Raw genomic sequence first — 16,973 nt, 5'->3', positions numbered from 1 at the left:
CCACGGGGCAATTGCCCTGAGGTAGGAGTCCAATTTTAATTGGAATAAATACATTCGATACATTTTCCCCATATGCTTTTTGAACTGCCTTATAATTCCACAGTAAGGGCGTAATCTGTTTGAAATTTTCTAGATTTATTATTTTAAAGCTTTACTACTTAAAATGGCATTCTATTGGAGAAGCAATCCCAAAAGAAATTAAAGAAAATATAAGGTTTTAATAACCAAGGTGGGTGGAGGTCCCACAGACTTTTGTCCTGAGTGATGTGCTGTTCGTAGTTTTCCAGCCTAAGGATATTCCACTAGTAATGAATCTTGTAAATCGGATACAGATTCAAACAGGAAAAGTTTGGGAATCTGTTAACAGGAAAATAAGTGTATAGCCAAATTCACCGCATTTTGTTCTGGGAGGTGCTATTTTCTCTCTAGCCAGAAGTGAAGACAAAGATCCAGTGAGACTGATCAAACATAAGGCAAATGCGTTGTGAATGCCAGCTAGCTGCTTCTCAGGGTTAACTTGTATCACTGTGATTTCCTCATCAGAGTTGCTTCCCAGGCTTTGCAAAGGCTGAATCTGAAATCTCCAGCTTCATATTCTTCCTTATATTCCACTGTCGTGCATATTTAGTGTTTAAAAGAAGAAAATCTAAACCCTGGTGACTAGGGACACAAAGCAGAAGAGCTGTCAAATATGAATACCCATCCATTACAACTTTATCTGTGAGCGCAACGTAAACAGAGCCCAGATAACTTGCAGGCAGAATTCATCCGGGCTAGGCTACTTCTAGGGCTGGAGGAGCAAAAATACCGCTGCACTGCATATCCTAATCATTGTTTGTGTTAAAATGTCACGTGGTAAGCATTTGGCTTGCAGGAACGTTTTTCTGATTTATTAACAGCAGCGCAAAGGGGCTTACTTCAGACAGGAACACAGTGTGTTTATTAAAAAGTTTCTGCTCTTCAGGTCTCCATTCATGGACAAAAGGTTATGCATCTTCTAAATGGTTGATTGCCAAGTAATACCCAATAGCCAATACCGTATCTGAGGTCAAACGTGCAGTTTAGCAGCCCAGGCTGTCTTTCTGAAGTATTGACTTTCCAACAGAAGGTGAAACTCCAGGGGAGTGCAAGAGCAACCTGGTGATACCATCAATGTCAAAGCCTTGCAGAGCTCCTCAAAAACTTTACAGAGCTCCTCATGCTCAGCCCAATGGATGACGTAACTCAAAACCCTGCAACTGCTTCATTTTCCAGGAGTGTATGCAACTGCTTCAGCTGAAGTGAAATGACTTCTTTTCTAAACACTGAAATGAGAGAAAGGGAAAAGAGTGTCTAAATTCAATCTTTTTCCATTTAAACACAACGTTTTCCAGACCATTGAGCTGATCTGGAAAGTCTGCAAAACTTTGTTATGACAAGAAGTGTCCAACCGTTAAATCAATGTTTAGAAATGCAATTTAAAGCTGGCAGAGGTTCAAGTCTCCATGTCAAATAGATAAAGAGGAGTCTATATATTACTGTGAAAGAAGTCCTTATTCCTGTTCCAGAAGTTCAGATTTTTAAATAGAAGTTTACTGTAAAACAAAACTGTGCAGAAAGGTATTGAACGCTAAATCTCAGCAAATACAGCACATCTATTTGGTTTTTCACCAAGAAAAACTTAATATTCACTCTATCCGACTCCAAATCCTTATTAGATTTCCTTTTCCTTTATATTTAAATGAGAAAATTTACCAGCTGTCCTGGCCTCAACCAAAATTAAATTTAATTATTAAAAGGTCTTCATGGTTAGTTTTTTGGAATTTGTACCAAACTTTCACACCAAGAATCCAATTTTAAGTTATTTTCATCACAGAGTGCATGTACTTTTATTGCCTATCTGATGTAAGCAGCCTGAATTCTCGGTGTTACTGTCAATGATCCGCATGCTTGCAGACCAATATTCAGCGGCCAAAATTACTTCTAACTATTTCTACCTCTCTAGTCTTTTCTATCATGCTCATCACTTGACAATCTAGAAATAGCAAAGATACAGATATCCGAACAACTAAAATATCCCAGATCCCCAGGAGGCTAATACTATCAGTTAAAATTATCTATTGAGTAATTTTAAGGAATGAGATCTGAGAAAATTATAATCTGAAGTCAGTATGTGAACAGGAAAAAAGAGACAATATCATTATACTATTCACTGGCTGTGAGCAATCCTTCACTGGAACTAAAATATTAGGAGTCAGTTCTAGACTTAGTCATGATTGGCCTTATGTTTCTAATTGTGTCCTCACATTCTTGCCTGGCTTTGGAGCCAATTTTTTTTCCCCAAACTCGACCTAATGGGTCTTTCACATCTCTTGAAACTAGGCTCTTTGTGCGGTCACCAAAGGTCTGTTTTCGGCAAATCTTGGCCTAAATGGAAAGAGCAAAGGGGATGGAGGTAGTGTGGATAACCTCAACTGGCCAAAGCTGAAAGGTGAAGAACTGCGGCTGCTGCAACACCGCATCCCTTGCAAGTCCCTGTTGTGACCCCGCTGCAGTGCTGAGCCTCCTGGTCAGCTTAGCCTGCAAGAGGTGTGCTTTTCCCTGTGTCCCGGTATTGCGTCTCAGCAGCGTGGGTTTATGCAGGCCGAGATGGAGGACTCTGACAAATTCTTTTTTATTGAGTGTCCCCGTGAGTAAACAGTGCTGTAAATGGTCTCTAACAGTAGCTGCTGCCTGCTTCGAGTGCCCTCTCCACGCTGACCCTTCCTGCGCAACCTTGTTTCTTCCCAAGCAACAATTCAGCTTCTGGCAGTCCTTAATGCCTATTTCTTTTATCCCAAGGGAGAGACGAAGTGACCTAAATGCAGGTAGTTTCAGGCTCCCGCTTAGTGTTAACTTTTTGACCTGATGGAATTGCAGTATATAGAGGCCATTTTGCAAAAGATATCTCATCTTTTCTTGTGTCCCAGGAATACATCAAAAAACGCGTAACTGTGAAGGGAGGGCTCTGGAGTTCTCCAAATATAATTTGCATGAGCTTAGTGTTTCTGAAAGCACAGTTCTCTTAAATATTAATGTTATTCAGTACTGCAACCAGAGAGTGAAAGGGCAAAAAACCACAAAAATATGTTCTTGTGTGTTCAGAGCCATGTTCTCCTGTAGGATTTGTTGCCGTGAGATTTGGGGCCACAAAACAGACTGTATTTTGCAAGAAAGGCTGCAACTTACCAAGAGAGTTAATTGGTTTATACTGCTTTAATAAGATCTCTGGGGAAATAGATTTAATAGTGCAGTGCCAGTATCACATAATAAGATACACTTTATAGAGGGTATTATTATTTAAGATACAGTGTTTCTAACTGGAAAGTATTTGCTGAACTTTGAGGGAACAAAATCTAGGTCTATTATGTGGGAAGCCTGGAAATAGAGGATATGTGCCCACATTATTTGAAATGAAAACAACCTAGTGATTTAGGTGGAAATGATCTGCTGCGAGGGAATCAGCTTGTCACGAAAAGGTCGCACAGAGACCTTATTTTTAAAGGGGGAAATAAAAGAATCCAATGTGTAGTTTACTGCAGGCACTCAGCAAACAAACCTCTCTCCCCTTTTCCCCAGCCATAAGTTTTCCTGCACAAAAGACGAAAAATAAGTAACTTCATAGGGAATTTACAAACCTGAACTTGCGCTCCACAGTGTCGTGTCAATAATCAAAGTGAAACTACAAGACTTACCACATTTTCCATTTGTAGGTTGTGAGGTTGAAATCCTTGGAGTCAGACCCAGCTACTGTCGCGAGTACTTCAGTGTCCCAACGGACAAAAACTTTGCGGACGCAGTCAGCGATGCTCTCGAGTCCTTGTGGTACGTCCCTACGATTCCGCAGCATGACGTTTCATTGCTCAGGGAACAGCGTTTGGTTTTACTGTCAGCCTTGCTGGAGGGCAATTTTTCAGGATTAGCTCCCAGATAGGAAGATGGAAGCCAAGACTGGTTTATAATATCGTCATAGAAACATAACCACATACAGAAATAGGCGGTTATAATAAGGTCAGAGGAAAAGGTATGCTCCTTTTTTTCATTCAGAGTTTACAACACAGAGGAGACATCCCAATTTACTATTTTTCCTTTGCTGTTTATTCCCAAAGAGATGAGGTACAACCCGCTTAAGTACCAGCCTGTCAAAATCAGTTCACTTACCTGCAATAGCAGACTTTGATATATTTAGATCTAGAAGGAGTAGCTGGGAATTTGGGAATTCTGAAATTCAACTCTGGTCACTTGTTTGTAGGACTGATGTTTTGGCTCCTTCTGCATTTTAGAACCTCCTAGGCATAACGTTTTTGGAGCTGGCAATCATTTTGTGCTAATGTGAGTGTAATGGGAATATAGGTGAAGCCAGCTGGCTCCTGGAAAAAAATACGCTCCACCCAGCTTCCCAGTTCCCCCATTTCTCATCTAAGTGTTAACCAGGGAGAATTACATATAGCTTGTCAAATCAGGGAAGATCTGAGTTATTGCCACTACGCAGCCACATGCATAGCGTAGGCCTTACCTTAGCTATAACGAGGCTTCCTCTTTTGAAACACTGTTGGTTCTGTAATTTCTCCAATTCCAGGATGCACTTTTAATTCATTACTTGCAAACTGCTATAGCTGTTTGAATCTGAAAAGTCCGGTATTCAGATGCCAAGTTTCTTTTCTGTGATATAAAGGCTCCACAACGATGAGAGTGCTGATGGAGCCGTCGCTCCCAGTGGCCCCCCGGCTGCTGCTCGCAGATGCTCGCAAATCACCTCTTGGTAGACCGTAGTTTACAACATGGGGTTTAGAGAGAAACTGTCTCAGAATATGTGAGGCATTTGATTGTGAAATAATTTAGTTTACATTTGAAGAAAGTTATCTGTGTATGACATGAGGAGTTCAAAGGTGCCGTAGGAGGCTTTTCTAGAACTGCTGCAATGGTTTTAATTCAGTGAATAATGCAGGGAACGGGAAACTGAGTAGAGGGACTGGGCCTGACTTCTGGAGGAAAGCCAGAATTACCCTGGAAAGCTTTTTGGTCGTGTATCATTTGTGGATGGGCCAGGATGTGCCTGAAACTTCCTGACTGGTCTGTGTGAAGCGAGGTGCGTAGGGCTGTTTGGGAAGAGTCACAGCTTTGTCACTCTGAACAGCATGAAAAGCAAGGCATGAACTGTTAAAAGCTCTAGCCCTTGAGGCTGCTCTTTTGGATAGCTGGAGCCCATTGAAAGTGTTTCAATAGCTAATTCACCCAGAGTCACAAGGCCGCTTGCTGCTGCCTTCAGTGAAAAACAAGAAACGGGCAGGGACACAAGAGAGGCGGTGGTGCAAGCTGGCGCTTGCCAAAAGAGAGCAGATCAGGGACTTACCGTATGAAAGGAGGGCACAGAACAAATTGAAAAGGAAAGAGAAAGAGAGATAGTAAGTTTTTTCCTCATCTTTTCTCTCAGTCTCTTTTCCCTGTCATCTATCGCCTTTGTTCAGTCCTTTAAGACTCAGTAAACACTCTTCCGTGCTGCTGGCCAGCCCGTAAGAAGTGAAGCCTCTGAAATGCCTCTGTTTTAGAGCACTCTTTTAGCAGGACTTAACATCTCTGGGTAGAAGAGTCTTGAGTGGCGTTTTCTTGTTACGTACATCTTTTGAAAGAGTTTCTGATTCCTGATGCTGTACAAAAGCTGGCAGATCCAGCGCGTTTCCTCTCTGCCCCCTAACCGAAAAGTCAATTAGCCCGAGGCTGGCGCTAGCTCAATGTGGGAAAACAGTTGGTGGCAGGGGCGCTGTGTCGCCCAGAGCAGGTCCTTGTGCAGCTGGTGAGCTGTGGCTTTGCCCTGACGGCAGGTATTAGCGCTTAATGACTTGCACTTACTTATGCTCCCGCTGAGCAAAACTTTCCCATGCTAGTAAACCTTTCAGGGACTTTAGGGGAAGGAGAGTAAGATCGTTCATTGTGGCACGGTGGTCTAGGGATTAACTTGAATTTAGACATGGGAACATCCCATCCCATCTTAACTTTACCAGAGTCAAAGGGAGTTTTATCAATGCCTTCAGCGAGGGCAGGAGTAACTCATCACGGAGCCACTGGGCATCTCTTATACTCAAAGGAAACTGTCTTTCAGTAAAACTCTCTGTTCAAACAGGCCTTTTGAGAACATTATTTAGAATAAAAATGTTCAAAACCAAGTCAAAAACCAATTTTTGGCAAGTTAAACTAAAACCCCCCTTATAGCTTTTCCGCAGCCGTAATGTGAGGGCTGTTGCAATCTATTTACCTTCTTGGAAAGATGTCATGAAGACTTTGCGGCACTTGCAAAGTGTGCTGAAAAACTAAACCGTCTTTCGTATAGCCGTAGGTGCTGTCCAACTTTCTTTAGCAGGTTTTCTTTAGCAATTTCTTTCAAAAGTTACTGTGATGGGAGAAGACAGGGACTAATACACAGTTAGAAAGACAGATTACTTCCCCTATGACAAACCATGTTCAGAAAAGCCTAGTTTTCTTAGAAAAACAGTCTAAAATGGAAGCAAAGACTTATTCAATTTAGTAGGTTATGGATGTGCTGTACCCAACCCTGCAAACTGCTAAGCATGCAACATAACGTGGGCTTGGTTAAACAATACAGTCACTCCAGAAGAAGAAAACTGTTGCAATAGGTTCAATGAGTTTGTATGTAATACAGAGTTACATTTTAAAAATTAATGTATGCCTGATATAGGGGGAAAGTAACGCTGAAAATGAAAATCGAGGCAAGGGAAAGGAAGAGCAGCTTCATTTGAATGCTTTTAAAATCACAAAGAATTAGAAGGAATACTGCTCTGAAGTGTCACTTGGAGAAATTCCCTGCTCTGGCAGAGGAGCTCTGCTTCCTACAGGGATCCCTTGTTGAGGCCGTTAGCAAACTCACAAACACCAATGGTAGGCCCTAAGTCATGCTTTCAGTTTCTGACCTCTTTCTTTTTTTTTTTTTTAATCTCTTCTGTCTGGCTCATTACTGCACATTATTAGCGTGTCTTTAGTAAGGGAAGCTAGACCTGTCAGGAAAACACACAAAATCTTTTTGTAGGGATTTTGATCTAGAAAAGAGTGTATATTATGGATGACATACCCTGTCATGTATTAAGCACAGTAGAAAAAGACTAGGTTTGAGCTTCATGAGCATGGATTTGCATTTTTATCCGCAAGACCGCTCTCAGTAAGCTTCACAATGAACTGGAAAATGGTCATGAAAACGTAATTAGGCATTGATTTATACGCTATCCCTAATAATTAGGCTGAGGGCATTCAGCGCAGAAACGTGTGATTAACTAACTTTGTACAACTCCCCCTTTGCCTCTGAGATTGCCTTAGCTCGCCTTTGCTCATTGATCATATTCCTGAACGAAAAAGCCCTTCTACAGTCTCACCCCAAGTCACATAGTCCTGCTTTCTGCAAGGTCATGGAAGAGCGCGTCCTGACATGACTGAAGCAGTTTGGAGGACCTCACGCAGGAGAAAGCCAGAAATGCCGACACTTAATTAAAGCACATTTAACTTGTAATTCTCACAGTTTTTTAAATAAGGACATTGAGCACAGAAATTAGTATTCCTTCTGGCTCTTTAAAGGAAAAGCTTTAATAGAAAGATACAGTAGAGGTCTGCTAGGCCAGACTGTGTTTGCACGCAGTAATCTCTGCCTGGCACCTCTGACGTGGGTCTCAGAGCACCCCAAGCAACTTTGTGAGCAAGGGGGTTGACGAAGCCGTGTTTAGGGTGTTTTGTGCTTCATGGTCAACTGGGAGTACCTGTGATTAGAGCATTTCAAGTGGCAGTTTCTTTCTCTTCTCTTCCTGCTTTCCTTCCTGCTGCAGCTGCAAACTTTCCTAGAAAAGTAGGACTTCACCGTACTGAGGTAGACACTGAGCCTCCCCTTGTGGCAGGCTTGGCTGCAATCAGCCAGTGGGTTCAAAACTACTGGGAGGGTCTGATGAAGAGCAAAGCAGAGACAGGGTGACTGCGCAAGCTTTATTTCTTCAGGAAATGTGGCCCACTTTACACATGCGGCCAATGTGTAAAGTTGTTGTTTTTCAGTTCCTTATGGCCTGGACCGCTGATACGAACAATACTGTTTCCGATAGCCACGTGCCTCCTCTCAAATCCCTCCCTTGCCCCCACATCTGCTGCTTTGCTTCTCCCGTGGTGGGCTGTGTCTCCCACAGCAGTGGGTACTTTGGGGTGCAGAGAGGCCCCTCTCCTGCATCCGTATCACGGCAAAAGTGATGAGAGGCAAAGCCTGCTATGGCCCTCGGGTGCTCTCACCCTGTGAATAATCCGCCAGCAGGGAGAAGACTTTAGTAAAACCACAAGCTGGGAGTGGAAAATGTTCCTGTGGCATTTGGTGCCTGTAAGCGGTGGTGAGGAAAACGATGTTAACCCCCAGGGCCGCGAGGGGAAAGCAGCAGCACGGTCTCCTGGCCCCCAGGGTCTCCGTCAGCCTCTCACTGCTTCCCTTTCCCACAACCTCTAGCAACGGCAGCGCAGAGATGGCAGCGGTGTACTACGAACGCATTGACGTGGAAGGGCACCACTACGGCCCCGCGTCCGTGCAGCGCAAGAACGCCTTGAAAGAGGTGGACAAAGCCTTAAGCAACATGATCAAGCAAATCAAGGTCAGTGACGTGAGCGAACGGGGCTCCTGAGTGTATTTTGTTGCACCCGATGCGATAACCTTCCCCAGTCTTTTCGTAGGAATGCCAGCGCTCCTGCCCGTTGTTCACCGCGCACGCGGCATTTCAAAGTCCCAAAGCCTCTTGTGCCTTGTCCCTTGTGTCTCCTCCATCCTGGCCCTGCGTAAAGGCTGTTGGCTGCTGTTGTGACTGGGCTGCTGAAACATGCTGTTAAAGGAAGCTGAATCAATATTGCGATAGGGTGCCCTTTACCTTAAAATAATTGCTGTTACAGCAAGAGTTGTTAGAGAGACCTTTTCAAAAACCGCAATTACTTGAGATCCTACCATAATATTTGAAAAAATATTTTAAAACTGCCTATTTAATGCCTATTAATTGGATGTATTGGCCATAAACTTTTATTTCCTCAGAAACAGGGGCTATTGATATCATGTGGAAGTTAAGACACCACTTCCCTGATTTTTGTAAATGGCATTATAATCCTCCTAGTGGATTATTATACCAATAGCCCCAGGAAACCATAAACCAATATACATGTTGCTCTGTTTATAGCTTGTGTTGCCAGCTGGACTTTATAGTAGGCAAATGAATCAAAACTGCTCATTTGGTAAGGTCTGTGGAATCAGACAATTAACTTTTATAGTAGTTTTTATGGCACTGCTCAGAACTCTGTACCCAAACGTTCACTTTAGAAACACTATCTAAATGATTTTGTGGTGAGAAAGAGAGGGCATCAAGCTTTTGGGTAATTGTAGTTTTTATGGCTATTTCTGATATCTCTTCATAATGGTAAATACATATTAGAGCTTTTTATGTGCCTAAATGGGAAGAGGAAAACACAATTTCAATTTCAATAAATCATGAAAGGTCTAATGCTAAGTGATTGTGTTTGGGAGGGGAAGATGGAAACACCTTTGCCACAGGCGGAACCATGACAAAGGGGCTTTCCCCTCAGCATATTGACCAAGAGGTGAAGAAAAATTGGATGAAATCCTGTCTAAGAGCAAATGGTACGACAGTTCTGTGGGACTGAGATTCAGCGTCTTGCACTTTATAGCAAGCAAAAATAGCGTTAATGCAAGTCTAGTTTGGATTAAGATGAGAATCTGAGCTTAGGTTTAAGGCTGAGAAAAGAACAGGGAGGGCAGCGTTGCGTAAGCAGCATTTGAAAACTCTCAGGTCAAAACGAGAGGAAAGCCCGAGGATCAGCAGTTCTGAGGGATACTTGCTTTGCTGAAAGCAATTTATGCTCGATCTGGAAGCAGATTTGATTTGGATCTCTCGCAGACCAAGAACCATGAGGATGCGTTTGGCTCAAGAGGTTCAAGCTCAAGCTTTCGCTCCCCATATATGGGGTGACATATATATAATATATATATATTTATTTATTTATTTATACGGGATGCCTCTTTAGAGCATCAGTCTCTTTTGGTGTGGATAGAGGCACCATCTCCCTACTGCAGTGATTCACCTGTTCCTCAGAGGAACATCATAATGGTGGTCACTCCGTGTCTTGGATAATAATACCCTGTGAACATTTAATGCAGGCCATTCGCAGTGGTTATTCAGTAGGGGTCAGATTCATTTTGGCAGATCTGCCGTACCCTCTTAGACTCTTATAGGACAGCAAGCAAGAGCGGACTACTGCCATTAGAGTGGGTGGCAAAGCTCCCTGCAGAATATTTAAAGCCGTGCTCTTCCTGGTGTACTGCCACCAAAATCAGTGGAGGGAGGCCAAATGGGACTTAAAATTTGCTGGCAGACCCCGGAGGTCAGGTGCAGAAGGGCTTTCCCAGATGTAACAGCTGTTGTGCACTTGCTTCACAGAGCAAGGGCCTCCAGCACGACGTCAATGTCCTCCTCTTCTCCGACCACGGGATGACTGACATCTCTTGGGCAGACAAAGTGATCGAGCTGAAGAATTACATCAATATGAGTGATACCATACAAATGAAGGACCGAGGTCCTGTCGTGAGTCTTTGGCCAGTTCAAGAGAAGCACACAGAGGTAAGTACAGCTTATTAGGATTTATTTGTTTTACTTTTGTTTGTTGTGTTTACTTTTGTTTGTTTTCTTTACGACAATTGTTTCTCTAGTTTGGCCATAACATCCAAATTCTACTGTCAGAGATGTGTGTAAAAATCAACCTGAGCCTCTTAGGTGGAGTTCAGCTTTGAATCTGTGACTTTACACTCTTGTGACTGTGGTATCTGCAAGAAATTAACACCAGACAAATTAAAAAGCATAATCTTTCACTATTTTTTGGCACACATACCTCCTTTCAACCCTATCACAATTTCTCTACTTTTCATAGGTATCTAAAAGATTTTAGCTCAAAAACCATTTTCAAGATTGTATATATTATCCAATCTATTGAACTCTAGCTGGGACTTTCAAATGGTCTGGAGGAGGTCAGTCATTCCAACAAACTCCCATCAGATTTGAGGAATAACTCCATTAGAATTACTGAAGAAGCCCATTTTTACAATATTCCCCTTTGAGGAATTTTGAAGAGTAAGCACATTTGATTAAATCAATCATAAACACCGAAGGCCAGAATGGCAGGACTTTGAGGGGCAAATTAAAACAATACAGAAAAAAAAAAAAAAAAAGGAAACTACTTGAAAAGCATGAAAATGCAACATCTGTAACTCATGCACTAGTAAATTATAGTTTTACCAGAAATAAATGCTGAAGAAGTCATCATGTTGTCCTCAGAATATTGATGAGTAGATATACAAAATGGGCTATCTGTGCTCCAGGTGGAAAATGTAGTTTCCCTCTGTTATATTTTAGCCAATTCCAGTTTTGTAGCTCGCATATAAGTTGTAAGCTCTGTGATTTTTTTGAAAGAGAACATTTGTCCATTTTTGCACCCAAACAGGCTCTCCAGGAATTTTATAGCTGTGATAATGTGAACATTTTAAATTAGTACCAGAATTTGAAATTGTCTTTGAGACATGCTCAAGTCTATTACTCAGAGTTCCTGCAGGGTGTTCTAGCACTTACATATGCCCTCCTCAGCCTTATCTCAGAGATCTCTATTTTTGCGAGATAGATCTGCAGACAGGCAAGTGTAATGTTGTCGCATAGACATGGAGTTGTCGCAAGCTCTTAAACATGTTTCTCTTTCGTTAAAAGGCCTAGTGTCCCCAAATAGAATAAAATACAGTGCCTTATATCATGATTTTGTTTTCTTCCTTTATTTCTTTTTAGAATTTCTTACTGGAATGTTGTTTTTTTTAAGCAAAATTAAGTTGATTTCCCGTTTCCTAGAAGCCAGGTTCCAATAATCCAATTAACTTTGAAGAGCAATGATTAGGCATTAGGTCATATCATAACATAAGAACATTGCTCTTCAAAATTTAGTTATCCCATTTTGAAGCACGAGAAGCACCGCTGAAACACCAGAGCTACTTTCTAGTCTATGTCACGGTGGGAGGGTCAGCCTGAGTCCCAGTGTCGCATGCTGGTGCATTCTTCATGGAGACTGTGTATGCGGTGAGGAGTTTCTGTGCTGGATGGATGTGCGACAGAGACTGAACCACCCTTACCAGGCAATGCAAATCTTCCTTGCACATAGATAAACCCATCATACGTGCTGGGTGGGCTTCACTACAAGGTTAGGGAAGAATCTGTCATTCTGGTTGCATGGGAATCTGCAGAAAATTGAGTTATTTCTTCCTGAAGACTTTTAACACGTAAGCAGCGACATAAACTCTGGTCACTCCAGTAGCCACCGTCTCTATAGCATATGAGCGTGTTCTTTAGCCTTTTACAACACTTTTTTCTGAATAATTTGGGTTTTAATCACATTTGTGTGGTTATATTCCTGATGGTATGATTCTTATTAATAAATCACTTTGTGTAGCATAGTACACTTTCAAAGTGGCAGGCACTAACTGATTAATCTCACAGCATCCTTATGAAGCAGGTAACTAAGCGCTAGCAATCCCTTTGATAGGGATTGACTGGTTAAGCGTAAGAAACACAGAGGTGAGGTGATATTGGTTGTTCGCTCACAGTGCAGAGGGGCAACTAGTGGCAGAGGCCAGACAGAATATCCCTTTCCCGCATCTGTACCCAGTCCACATCATGTCTTTGAGCATACTTCTTGTCACTACTTAGCTTACTGTCTTCCTCAATGGTTTGCTTTCTGCTGGTTTGTCTGCATGCTCACATGCATACATTTGTGAGTGCATGCATTATAAGAGTACATGTGAGTTTGTGGGTTCCTATGTTTTTATGGTCTAAGGTTACAGAATCTCCTAAAACATAGGCAGATTTTGCACAGCCATCATCTTTTGGACCAGCAAACTCCCAGTTTGAATGTACGGATGGCTAGCTGTCAGAGTGGATTAGCCAATTGACTAATTCAGATGCTTCTACGTACCAATAAGTGTATAGTATGCTCTTTATAGCCATAACCCTTGTTTTCTTTGCAGATATATGAAAAACTGAAAGCTGTGGAACATATGCATGTTTATAACATCAAGGATATTCCAGACAGGTTTTTCTACAAAAAAGGAAAATTCGTGGCTCCTTTAACACTTGTGGCTGAGGAAGGGTGGTTCATAGTAGAGGTAAAGTATGAGAGCAATATATTTATAAATTAATGTGACAAGGTGCAATATATTAAAACAATAAGAAAAATGTAAAATTCTATGCCGGACATTGAGTTAAAGCCATCATTTACCTGTGCTGACTGCAATGCTAGCATCAAATATTGCCACGTGCTTGAAAGAGGCTGAAGGCGTGACTGAAGCTAGACAGAGTTAAATAGTTAAGACAGATTCTTTGTCTGCATCATCACAAAACAAGAGGAGTTTATGTATTTCCAAATCTGGTTTTGTTAACTTACTCCCCTGCACCCTGCTTGCTAACTTACCTGCATCTCTCAGCTCTGCTCTTGCCAGATGTGAGAAGACTGTTTCCATTTCAAAAGGTTACTATGCCTCCATTCAACAAGTACTTCATGACCTTTTCTTTCTGCCTGGTTTCCCACCCACCATACTCTATCCTAAAACTGCCCCTTGTTCTTCCAAGCCAACCGGCTTCCAAGTATTTGTTCCCTTCTCCTTCCCTGTAAGCTTTGCCCACAGAACCTTCCTCTGTGTTTCAGTTCAAAGATGTGTGTTTTAGCTTTTTATCTTTTAAGCTAATCGTTGCTTTACAAGTTTCCCATATCTAACACTTAAGAGCACTGGCTTTCAGAGTTTGTAAAGATAAATGTTCTGTAATCTGCTGCTTTTGAATGCACATGTGTGTATAAGGACAGATATGTACGTGCACCTTACTGTATGCTGCTATTTTCTGAAGGGGGGGGAAAAAAAAACCCTTCAGAAGTAGGGACGCAAGTAGGGATCTCACTTTTGTATCCTTCATTCAGCCAGCTCCCGCCAAACTCCTACCTCCTGCTTGGCTTTTTCCTCCCTCCTTATCACAGCTTCTGGTTCCAGGCTACAAGACTCAGTCAGATCACCCCAAAAGATAGTCATTTCTGGCAGGAAGTGAAGCATGCCCATGGACTGGTATTTAAATGCCATCAGGACTGGTCCCAACAGGGGAGGCCTTAGTGCCCCAAGGGACCCGACCGTGACCAGGCTTGGGGTGGCTACACTGCAGCACCGCTGGAAGAGCCAAGGAATCCTGCTTTTTTTGGTCTCCCACCATGGTGATTAGACCAATTTGCCTTGCAGATTATTGTAACTCAGCTGAGCATCTTCTTTCATGACCCTCAGAGGTATTGCTCACCATGCTTTGCTCAAGAAGGTTCATATGGTCACGTTTCTCACTGACCAACCTCACAGTAGGATGATGGAATCTACAGTGGAATAAAAATGCATCTCTAAAAAAGCCCAACTGCTTTTGAGTAAGGATGATTGAGCATAACATTTCCGGTAATATTTATATTTATGTATGTGTGTGTGTGTGTATATATATATATATATATATATATACACACAGGTATATATATATTTGTATATATGTATATGTGTGTGTGTATATATATATATAAAAAACAGAGATAAGATTTAGCCTTGTAAAGTAGGCCATCTGAAACATTTTTGCTGAAATGATCTGAAAAAGTATTAAAATTGAACTCTTTTCTACAGCACAAAGCTCAACACAGAACATTTTTACATATTCTGTAAATAAATGCACTTTAAAAAAATCACTGAAACTCTGACAAACCTTAATGACAGTGCAGCAAGCACTGCTGCTATGGTAATTATTACTGCCTCTCTGCCGTTCCTTCCTGTTGTTTCTGATTTTCAAGAATGTCCTCTCATTAATTCGCCAGATTTTCCTTATCCTCAGTGCGTTTTCGTTATCCGTGAATGGGATGTGAAAACGGAAGTTTCCTGTCATATTTTTAAAGCAATAATTGAGCCTTCTGTTCTGTGTTCTGCCCGAACGGCCGAAGCAGGGGTATCCGGTTCCTCACGGTCATGCTCGCAGCATGTTTTAGCTCTCTGCAGGCGAGCTGATAGCTATAAGCAATCTGAAAACGCCATTTCTTTCGGAATAGCGGCAAAAATACTGGAAATCGCTGTGCCTCGGACTGCGCTTGGCATCTGCAAGGGGGTGTTATTCCCTGCGCGTCTGGGCGGGCGGTGGAAAGGCACACGGCTTCCTGCCCTCGACGTCCCTGGGGAAACAGCTGAGGCCGCAGCAGCCGACCGGACCGTGGAAAGGTTTAGCTGCAGCACTGCCACGATGCTGCCAGAGAAACACTGCAACTTCGACGTGACTCGGCTTGTCTCGAGCGGCCGTACCCCTTGCCCATGGGCGAGCGGCCCGTTGACAACTCGCTGCCGGGAATCGCGTTCGGCGGAGCCGCGGCCCAAGCAGGCGCTACGGCGGGGAGGGAGGAACGAGTCCGTTTTCTCCTCGGCTTGCTCCGAGTGCTGTCAGTGAAATAGAGGGAGACAGGGAAAGAGATTTAATTAGTCAGCTGACGTTGTTCGGTTACGTGGTGCCTCTGCTGACTATTGCGTATGAAGAAATGCAACGGATGCTTGAGGGGTCCCCGCGGCGAGCGGTCAAAAGAGAGTTGCTCAATAGCAACGGTCGTTGCCCTCCTTGGTGCTCCTTGGGATGGTCAATTTTCTTCTTGGGCAGAGGAGGGAAATAAAATCAGACAAAATAAATGTTTGAGAAAGGAAAGGGATCCGCAATCAATCCATTTTGCCATCTGCCCGCGTATGCTCTGTACACAAGGCGTCGCACTGGCTCTGCTCTTGGGACCGTCTTTCACTTGTCCCCGCTTTGGCCAAGCAGGAGCGTTTTCAGGTGACGCGACGCCCTAGGTGGGGGTCCGGCGCCAGCGTGGGAGTGGGGGAGACACTTTGGGGGCATTTTCTGTGTTCCCGCAATGGAATACAAACTTGAGAGCTGACCGCTTTAGGAAGCTGTGATTCCTTTTTTGTGACCGCTGGGGAAGTTGATGCCAGTGGTCTACCAAGCTGTCAGCTCACGTTCGCTCTCTTGGTGCAATTTCTGCCGCAGTTTTAGGGAGACTGGGAGTGTCACTTGTGCTGCCCTTCCCAGAGCGCATGGGACAAGATAAGCTCACAGAGAGGGTTTGTACAGCATTTTGGGAAGACCCAAAGGACCTTTTTTTTCTGAGCGGGGGCAGGGAATGACGCTACCTTAAGTCAGCTGTTAAGAGCGTTAATATGGAGCAGGAGAGTCCCAGGAAGGAGTTTAACGGTGCTGCTTTAGGGTTATATGGACAAGGAAGGGTAAACGAGAACTACAGCGACAAATCACTAAAGCATGGAGACGCCGAGCAGGGAGAGCAAACCGAGGTTGGCGAGGAGTTGCACGCCGTACCGGTGCAGCACGGGTACCGGGGCGGGTTTCCTGGTGGGCGCTCACCCGCGGCCGTTTGTCTTCCCCAGAGCAGGGAGAAGCTGCCCTTCTGGGAGAACGGCACCGGGCGCAAGGAGGCCTGGCAGAACGGCTGGCATGGCTACGACAACGAGCTCCTGGAAATGCGCGGCTTCTTCCTCGCCTATGGGCCAGGTAGGGCCGGCAGCCCCCCGGCTCGCTCCCCGGCCTCTCTTCCGGAGCTGGCCTAAACTCTTAATTCTATTTGAAACACGTGAATTTGTCTTGTGTCCCTGGATTGGGACTTGCTAGCCTGGAGCGCTTTCCGCGGGAAGGTTCATGAGATTGCAGCGTACCTCGCCCACCTGCTCGAGGTAGAGGCGAAGCTCCTGATTTCGGCTTCTTCAGGGCCTTTAAACCTTGATGAGTACAAGGCTGTGACTGCAGCTAGGAACGAAAGAAAAGCAAAGTCTGCAA

The 16,973-nt window shown here is 43.5% G+C and overlaps 1 protein-coding gene and 1 long non-coding RNA gene across 6 annotated transcripts in view; one reads left to right on the top strand and one right to left on the bottom strand.

Moving 5' to 3' along the window:
- Positions 1-16,973, top strand: part of ENPP6 (ectonucleotide pyrophosphatase/phosphodiesterase 6) — a 36,461-nt gene that overhangs the window by 16,066 nt on the left and 3,422 nt on the right. For 4 of the 5 annotated variants that reach the window (XM_009676648.2, XM_068942595.1, XM_068942593.1 and 1 more), the window contains exons 3-7: positions 3,732-3,843; positions 8,501-8,642; positions 10,488-10,667; positions 13,106-13,243; positions 16,568-16,691. In XM_009676648.2, coding sequence (XP_009674943.2) covers positions 3,732-3,843; positions 8,501-8,642; positions 10,488-10,667; positions 13,106-13,243; positions 16,568-16,691 — 696 coding nt within the window. Of the gene's footprint in view, positions 1-3,731; positions 3,844-8,500; positions 8,643-10,487; positions 10,668-13,105; positions 13,244-14,359; positions 14,530-16,567; positions 16,692-16,973 lie in introns of those variants that run through there. The other variant, XM_009676649.2, reaches the window with a different exon arrangement.
- On the bottom strand, positions 122-4,755 carry LOC138067202 (uncharacterized). The gene is made up of 3 exons (XR_011141033.1): positions 4,535-4,755; positions 3,714-3,916; positions 122-1,304 (listed from the first exon to the last, which is right to left on the bottom strand). It is a non-coding gene; the product is annotated as an uncharacterized lncRNA (long non-coding RNA).

This window comes from Struthio camelus, chromosome 4 (assembly GCF_040807025.1).
Source record: "Struthio camelus isolate bStrCam1 chromosome 4, bStrCam1.hap1, whole genome shotgun sequence".
NCBI classification, from domain to species: domain Eukaryota; kingdom Metazoa; phylum Chordata; class Aves; order Struthioniformes; family Struthionidae; genus Struthio; species Struthio camelus.
Note: the sequence above shows the minus strand (reverse complement) of the source record. Positions and strands in the feature narration are given on the sequence as shown.